This window comes from Numida meleagris, chromosome 1, assembly GCF_002078875.1.
Source record: "Numida meleagris isolate 19003 breed g44 Domestic line chromosome 1, NumMel1.0, whole genome shotgun sequence".
In the NCBI taxonomy this organism is placed as follows: Eukaryota; Metazoa; Chordata; class Aves; order Galliformes; family Numididae; genus Numida; species Numida meleagris.
In genome coordinates, this window is record NC_034409.1 from 111,029,943 (window position 1) to 111,039,169 (window position 9,227).

A 9,227-nucleotide genomic window follows, 5' to 3' on the forward strand; every position below is an offset into this window, starting at 1 on the left:
CTATGTAGACTCCTATATTTAAACAGCTTTGTTTTTAGGCTTATAGGAAATGTTTTTATGATTGGACCCAAACCTGCTATGAACCTGTGGAGTCATGCAATGAAGTCGTGCATCTGTAAAAGAACAGTGATTTTTGTTATACATGAGTCTTTTAAGTTCTATAAGGCTATTGTAGGATCTTTGTTCAGTTTCAGAAATACTGTAACCATGTTAAAATCAATGCTATGGATGATTATACTCTGCTTTTTCATTCAAGTATATGGAAAATGTACACATGATTCTGCTTACCACAGTGCAAAACTTCTCCACACAACAGACAAATTCTGTATTGCTGACAGTAATTTTGTACATTGTTTCATTTCTAGAATAATGCTATTTGTGGTCCCACTGATTAATACTGACTTTATGATGAGTCTGATTTAAAAAGTCTTTTTTTAATGTTACTTTAATTATAACATTTCTAGCTATTTGAAGCATTTGGATCTGATGAAAATATCACAACATTTTTCTTTGTTCTTCCCTCTTTTTTTTAATTTATTTACCACTAGACTATGCTTCTAGGAAGTATTTTTAAATGCCAAGTTCAAGTTTTCTTAGTTACCTCTGGCAGATGTGGCTTTCAGCTTAATGAGTGCTGCTTGTCATCAGACACATTGTTATCTGTGCAGGATAAATGTTCTTGAAAGAAAATAGACTTTGCTCTTTTAAAATATGTTTTGAATATATAGATGAGGAAGAAGGTAGTTGTGAGTAGATAGAAAGCTGGAAATGAAGTGTGACTAAAGATAAGGCTAGAAGCATAGATTACTTTTGCGATTGGATTATGTAACTGGATAAGACCGAATTGGAAGAAGAGTTTTTTCATATCAGTTTGACTTTAGGAACTGATTTTCATGTGAACAAGTCGTGATCCTTTAGTATCTCATTAGAAGTTCCTCCCTCAGAACCCAAATTCTAATGCTTTTATTGCCTATGCTATATGTAACATCACTATTTTTGTTGTTGATTGCTTGACCAGTATCCCTGTATCAGCACAGCTAGAGATACTTATATGTGCTTGTAAAGTGGGATAAACAGTTCTAGTGGTTCAAAGCTGGATTAAAATCTTCTTTTACATTTAGCCGTCTTTACCTCATGCTGCATTTAGTAGATGCGTGTTACATAGCGCATGCATGCCCTACTAATCTTCAGTTTCCACCACTTCAAAGTGACTATGTTGAATCCCTTTCACAGGCCATAACTATGCTCAATATTTTTGAAAACTATCTTGATTTTGAAATAACCAAAAGTAGAAAATTATTTTTTTCACGGATGTACCTTCTAAGTACTTCCATGTCAATCTGTTACTCTTTTGGAAGACTGTCAGTATTTTATCCAGTGGTGTTATTTTCACTTTTTTTTTTTTTTTGCAAAGGCAAAATCCAGTGCATGTGTTATCTCTAAGCATGTCTGCATTTAATATTGCATTTAATACCACCTATAGTGATACCACTGAAGTCTAGGATAAAGTATATCAATGATAAATAATGCCACTTCCAAAGAACTTTAGATGAAAACATTTTCAGTTTTTATTCTTCCTTGTTCCTCAGATACACCAGTATGTAAGAATCAACCTTTTTCAGCTCTTGGAGAGGTGGTATTTGCTTTTTCTTTCCATCACAGAAAAATATTTGCTTTCTTTCATAGAATATTATTGAAGAATTGAGCACATGAAGAGTTTGGCATTTTTAGCTTCATAATTTTCTCACAAAAAATAAAAATGAAAGAAATGTTCACAGCCTTCCGGAAACCTGCTGTCATTTTCCTCATCCTTGTTCCAAACACCAGCAGATAAGATTCTACAGTGATCATGCAGTGACAAAGCCTTTAAACTTAGTGTATCAAAATGTAAGACTTCAGTAATGTTAACATGAGCTAACTCACAGTCAGATTGTTGAGAGCAAAACCTCAAATAAGGTCACCCGTCTTTACACTTGTTTTGTCTACCTTGGAACATTTTCATTAGAATTTTCTTGGTTTTAGTCAAATTATAATGTATGATGAATTGGTTTGGGTTGAGGAACATGATATCATTGTGCAGCATGCATTTCAAAATTACTTTCTGGCCATCTTGTCAAAGGAACAAAACTTGTCTGGAGACGAAGACACGGATGATGATGATGATGAAGATGAAGAAGCAGCAGCAGTAGAAGATGTGGAAGAAGAAGCAGTCGAAGAAGAGGAAGAAGAAGAAGGAGAAGATGGAGAAACAGAAGCAGAAGAAACAGTCAAAGAGGAAATGGAGGAAGAACATGAGAAAGAGAAACACCATAGTAAAACACCTGAGGGAGAGAAAAATGATAATAGCACAGTGGAAACTGTAGAGGTAAAAGCTTTTACTCCTTTTAAGTTATTTTCTGTGATACAGTTTGGTGTTCTGTAACTCACATTAATTTTAGTATATGTGTAGCTGACTTGGAAAAGCAAAGTTGTTTTCTTGGGTGGTTTTGATAGAGGGAAAAATACATATGTAGGTGTTTATAGTTAAACAATTTATTTTTTAGCAAGTTTGAAAGTAGAAATTTCATTGTTTTGTCTCTATAGACAGAAGAGACTACTCAGAAAGAGACCATCATTCAGCAGGGTAAGAATACAATTCCTGAGAATTGGACCATTACATACATTCTAAAATGAATAAAACATTTCAAAAGATTTCTAAACAATCTCTATTATAAAAATACTGAACAATATAGTTACTGTCAGTGATTGGTAAAGCAGTTATTGAGAGAGAATTAAATTGGAGAGGGAAAAATTATTACTAATTATTGAGGTGTTGGAAGAAAAAAAACATTTCTTCCAGTTACGTTTTGGAAGATGCCCAGACAAACGGACTTTCTCTTAGCAGGATTATCTTCTTTAAAAGGAAGATAATCCTTTCTAGTTTTAAGGTGACAAAGTCATGGCAATTGGATTATTTCCCAAGCAGCTTCTTTAGGTGCTGTGTTTCTTCAGTTCACCAGAGAAGTTTGTCAGTTGTCTCCTTCCCCATCAACTGAGGTTTCCTCATTATGTTCACAAACAGACTATTTTCTGTGAAATGTGGTAATTCCTGAATGCTGTTCAAAGATGCTGAAGACGTGAGTCTAGACGTTGCTTGCAGTCTTGAAGACAGTTTGAGTATATTGATGACAGATATTCCTTTAGAAAATCTGGGAGTGTGAGGTTGAATGCCATATTTTCAAGACAAGTCAAAAATGCTCCCTTTATTTCAGAAATTCTAGAATAATCTATGATTGCTCTTTCGAAAGAAAAAAACAAGCACGGTATAAAAAAGACCGCTTGCTTTAATAATGAAGCTATGCCATTTATCTTCATTATTATAATTGCAATAGCTTGTGTGGAATGGATGCTCAAACAATTTTCCATCATCAAGGTTTTGACATAAAGTTCTTTTGTATCATTCACGCAGGGAGTATAGGAAAATTTAAACACAGGAACATCAACTCAGATGGAAAGCTTTTCCTTTACCGGGAAATTCTATGGAATAAAGATTAAAGCTGAACAATAACTTTTGCCTTAAAAGTCAGCATTTCCAAATTAGATTATACTTTAAAAATCTGTTTACAAGACATTGTCTTCTCTCCACAAGAGGAAACGACGAGTGTCCAAGTCAAAACATTTTACATTATATTACTGTCGTGTGTGTTCTTTTCCTGAAAATCAAGCATTTGGAGAATAATACAAGGCTACTATGTAGAAAAGTGTAGAGAAGCTGGGCGTTATGTTGACTTGAAGATTAAGATCTACATTGTATTTAGTGACTTTCACTTCAAAACTCATTTGAATAACACTTTTTTCTGCTCTTAATTTCTGAGAATCAGAAGAAAGTTAATATAAAGGTTTATGTTATTGTAGAGAGAGAAAGTACTGACAATCACACTGTGAACGATTCTTCAGAGAACACTGAGGACCAAATAGGTGAAGGAATAGTTGGGAGAAAAAAGGTATGTAGTCTGATTTTTACTTTTCATTTCAGCAGTGAACAGGAAGGCACTGGGCAGTTACTGAGCTGAAGCAAATAACCAAATTTACCTGAACTGCAATAAACAGTTAAACTGCTGAGCAACTCATTATTTCTGTTTAAAATTTGATTTCGTTTTGTGATATCCCTGTATGTGTTGCTTATTGTGGAAAATCTGGTTATTGTGCACTGTCCGTGAATCAAAATGAGAGAGTTTGGAAGCTTGCATATTGTGTGGTTACCGTTAGTTCAGAGCCTGAACTGGTGATTGAGCACCTGGTGAGGGGGCATAGCCAGCCCTGGGAGCACAGGTGGAAGCAATTCACCTCACTTCACCTGTGTGACCAGAAGGGGTGGACCCTGGCTTCACCCCTCTCTAACCTCATTTAAGGGCTGGCAGCCACAAGGGAAGCATCTCTACTTGGAGTTTGTCTCCTTTGGAGTGTTTGGTAAGCTCTGATCCTCAGAAAGGGGGTGATCTCTACTTTTCTCAGGTGACCCAGAACTGATTTGAGGTAGCTATACCTGCTGTTGTCTATCCTTACATATATTAAGCATATATATCAACATTTTTCTGACAGAGACTGTCAGACACGCATGTTGGTGTGTTTTTTATGGTACTTCTCCTTGGCCTTAGAGTTTTAGAGCGCCTTATAACTTTCTATGTGTCACGTATTTCCTGCTCTTTAACTCCAAAATGAAGATGTCAGATAGGTACGACTAGTGGAAGAAAAGAAGATGCTCATATTGAAAGCTGTGAGTGTTTATAACACTAGTGGAACTGCACTGTGGAATGATGGGAGATTGCCTTTGAGGTATCTAGATGTTACAGTAGTGTGGCCAGCTGTGGCATAAACCATGACTTTGTAAGGTTCTTTAGATCTGATCCAGGAACATAATGCTATAGGCAGATAATATATAGATTTAAGTAAATAGATAAGCTACAGATAACACTAATCTTAACAGAAGTTAATAGCTACTCTCATTATACCTGGGAAGTGACACCGTAACTGCAGACTACAGGTAACAAGTCTGTTAGAAGTAATCACCTAAATCCTGGGCACTCTTATTTGTCATCTATATGTTTGTGATATGGTTTTACACCAGGTTATGTGAGGGAGAAATAATATTTGATTGGAAGTAAGTTACTTTATTTCATAATAGGGTATGTAAATGGAACAGTCACAAAACCAGAATATACTTCATGAAAAACACAGAACATGAGTAACTATTTTAGGTATTGTAGTGTTGCAGTAAAAACAACTGTTTTTTGTGAAGCTATAGAAAGTTAAGAGGCAGTTTTGTGACTAACTCCTGTTAAACTAAAATGTAAGTACAGTGTATTTCCTTTTCTTAAAAAAAATTTCTTCTGTTTATACATGGTAGTCTGATGGAGCTTGTAATAAAGAGTCCTCTAAGACACACGCAGTGGTAAATTTTGTGATGAAAGAAATAGGAATATTTTTATTTACTTGCTATAATTAGCTTGAAAGTAAGCAACATCTCTGTTTCAAGAAGACTTTTTGCTATCTGCAGTTGTTTCTCTTGCTCCTAAAGAATAACCAAGTGATGTTTGACCTTCTCATATAAGAAATCATCTGATTAAAAAAAGACTTTAAAGAGTTTCAGTTATTTATGTATTTATACATTAGAAACTATTGTTTTGTGTATGCAACTGATGGTTAGGTTAGCTTGGTTTCTTCTACAGGCAAGCGTATAAGCCAGTCTGCAAATTCTCATACGTTGCCTTAATTAGCCTCGTGAGTACTTCTAAACAGAGAATGGCTAGTATATATTGGTAAGGGTTAGCGTGACTAGAAAAAAGTATGCCCCATTACAATAGCTCTTAGTACCTCTGTCAGTAGAAATGAGATAAAGCCTGTTATCACCTGACTCTGTATAGCATTCCTATAAAAGATGAGTTGCTTGTCACATCAGGTTTTTGTGAGGTGACAAGAGTTGATTCTAAAGAGGCATTGCTAAATAATTTTTCCAGCATATTTCCCTCTGAAAACAGCAGGTCAGCTAGACCTTGTGTTTCCAATATGCCCTGATTTTAAGATTGCATATATATTCTTAAAACCCCAAAAGAAGGATCATGAGGCCCCACTTCTATTGAGAAATCAAGATCAAGTGAGCTTTTGCCTTTCCTTGCTCTACCTGAGGTTTCTGGCCTCCTTGAGATCGCCCTTGTGGGTTTTCTGTTGTTGTTGTTTTCTTTTTTTTTAAACCTTGAATTCCACAGCTAACTGTTTGGGGCTTGTTATGTTGTTGTGTTTTTTTTTTTTTACTCCAGTTTTCCTTGTTTAAACGAAAACCACTGGCATTCCAGAAGAATGTATGTAACAGAAAGGAAGATGTATCTGGAAAGCCACTCCAGAGTGAACAAGAGAAAGAAAGGGAAGATTTATCTGGTGAAGACAGCAAAGACGAAAACCAGAATCATACATTGGAGAATTCCAAGGAAACTGTGACTAACCAGGATAGAAGAGTGAAATCTTCTACTTGTGTATTACTCTAACACTGCTACAATATGTAAGAATGTGGCAGTCTTAAAGCACATAGTGCAATTTATACTTGAAAACAGTTACAAATTACTGGAGCTGTTCCCAGTTTGATTTCAATTGATTGTTGTGATTTTAAACATGCAGACCATTTTCTTTGTATTTATTGGTAAGTTTAATAGTTGCAATTAATATGTTTATCAGAATCTTGCTGGAGTTCTGTAGCCTTAATTGTTAGTGTTGTAAAACAAAATATATTTTTTTATGTGAAGTTAGACACAGACATTTCATTTTTTTTACTGTATAACTTTATTCTGTTTCAGTCTACGCAGTATGATGCTTTTGCAAAACTCTTAAATATTTGATGAAAGATTACCAAACTGGCCTAGAGCACTGAAGTTCACATTTTAAAGAGGATGCTCAGTTACTTAGAAATACATATTCCTCTTTCTCTTTTCACCTTTTTTTTTTAAAAAAAAAAAAGCAATAAATGCCTCACGTACTGAACATTGAGGCCCTCATGGAGGAAATTACTTAGTCTGTGCCTGATTTCCAGCATGGCAGTAGTTGGAAACTATACCTCTAATAGTGACACAAGTATGTGAGTCAGTATCCTGCCAAACCTGGAGCTGTGGAAACCTCTCAAGGCTGGGAGTTGCTGAATGCCTTTACTCCTGCTGAAATCAGCATCAGGTAGCAGGACTCTCTCCTCACAGAATCAGGCAAAGTAAGAGGTGGGTGTCCTTATTGTAATCTGAATTGGATTCCAGTTGTGTAGTTTTTGAACATCCATGGTATGGATGAACAGAATGTTTTGTTTAATAGTTCACGAAGGAAAAGTCACAACCCCACTCATCCACTTACCAAAATTCCTTCTACAAGGAATTAGATTTCTGAACATTGTTTAGATAAATAAGAAATATAACCCTTACCAGGATGAATCTGATCCAGTATCTGCTTGCCTGTTACTCAAATATGCATAGGTTTTATGAATAAGCACAAACTCTAGGGGGGAAAAAAAATACAAAGAATTAATGCTAAACTGAGTACTAGTTGGAATCCTTTCCAAGGAACAGATGATCTTTGTAGAAAACCTATGTGTGTTTTTTTTCATTTCAGTGGCGTACAGATGCCTTTGGCCATGTTTGCCTTTTGGATAATTAGTTTTTTTCTAGTTCCAAAGTTGCTTAAGTTTATATATAACAGAATCATAAGTGTCTGGAGTTATATTTAGCTGGAAGATTGATGCATTTAGTTCCTGTAAGTATGTCATGTGCCCAGATACTTTCATGAGGTCTCCTTTAGGCTACAGAAAGCATCGCACTAAAAACCTGGGTGATTTGGTCATCCTTTGCCAGAGTTACGTGAGATCCTTTTATTTTTATCTGTTATTTACCTCTTAAGATCTGCAGTTAACTTTCCATGAGCTCTTTCTTTTCGCACTGTCCTCTGTATTTACATATTTTCTTATTTTCTTGAATGCACATTTGGTTCCTGTTCTGCTTGGATACTGTTGTGAATATTAAAGAAGTGGAAAAGGAGAGATAGACCCAACAGTATCTTCATAAATTTAAATGAGCTCTGGTTGTTTTTTTTTAAGAGGAGAAATTCAATCACAAATCTTTACTGTCAGGACAGTTTCTTCTTTTAAGTGTGAACTATTTTAGTGGAAAATAGTACTTTAGAGTGGTAGTTACCACTACATCTGATGCTGTTGAAGTTTGTGTAATGAAATCTAAGCTGATGTACACCAAAGCTAGTTCAAGGGACTCGCACATTTACCTGGTCCACACCAGATGATCCAGTTTGCTTACGAAAAAGCATGAGCAGATTAATCTATTGAAATGTCTTTTTTTTTTTTACGTGACTTCCTTGGTAATAAAAAAGAGTAAACAAATCCGTTACATGTACATGTGTATTAACTTAAGTCTTTTAGGAGTTCACAGTCATGATAAAAACATATTTTTATTTTTAAAGGCATTTGTCAACTGAACAATAGCGAAAAACTTGTAGAAACACTTGTATTTTTCTATAGTCCACGTTACTTTCCCAAAGATAATTTAAATACTTATTCCTTGATTTCACGGCCCTATTGTTCAACTGAGGTTGTGCTTCAGAATTCCTGGTTTTCTGAAACGTCATCAGCAAAACTGCCACTAGGTGGAGTTTGTGTTCTTCGGAGGTGTAACTGCATCATCTTGGTCTGAAGCCAGCAGTTTTCCTTACGCTGGCCCCCCAAAAGGCAGTTAAGGATACTCCCTCTATCAATTTTTGTGATTCAGAATTCTCTGAAAGCTTTATCTCTTCTGGATTCTAACTTTTTGTTTTAAGGTCCTCTGGTACCTTAACACTTGTATATACTAGTGGTTTTTTTTTTTCCCCCCCCGTAAGTTTTATGGAGAGATCATATATACATTTATGCGAGTTTAAATAAAAATTCACTTATTTCTGAATGTAGATGTTCAGTGTGCAAATTTCAATACATACGTTCAGGTAAATGTTTGATCTGAAAAAGCCTTTTTACATCTTACATACGTGTGCAGTTCTGGTCAACTGGAGAGCTCCCAGAGAACTGGAGACTTACACATGTAACACCCACCAGGAACGATCAGAAGGAGGATCCAGGGAACTACAGGCCTACTGGCCTGACCTCAGTATCAGGGAGGGTCATGGAGCAGATTGCCCTGAGTGTGACAGGTGCAGGACAACTAGTGGGTCAGGCC

The 9,227-nt window shown here is 35.7% G+C and overlaps 1 protein-coding gene across 3 annotated transcripts in view; it reads left to right on the forward strand.

Moving 5' to 3' along the window:
* The window catches only part of RPGR (retinitis pigmentosa GTPase regulator), a 65,803-nt gene extending 56,842 nt beyond the window's left edge, over positions 1–8,961 (forward strand). For 2 of the 3 annotated variants that reach the window (XM_021407784.1, XM_021407791.1), the window contains 4 exons: positions 2,120–2,365; positions 2,584–2,623; positions 3,895–3,983; positions 6,297–8,961. In XM_021407784.1, coding sequence (XP_021263459.1) covers positions 2,120–2,365; positions 2,584–2,623; positions 3,895–3,983; positions 6,297–6,521 — 600 coding nt within the window. In that variant the 3' untranslated portion in view covers positions 6,522–8,961. The remainder of the gene's footprint in view (positions 1–2,119; positions 2,366–2,583; positions 2,624–3,894; positions 3,984–6,296) is intronic. The other variant, XR_002441972.1, reaches the window with a different exon arrangement.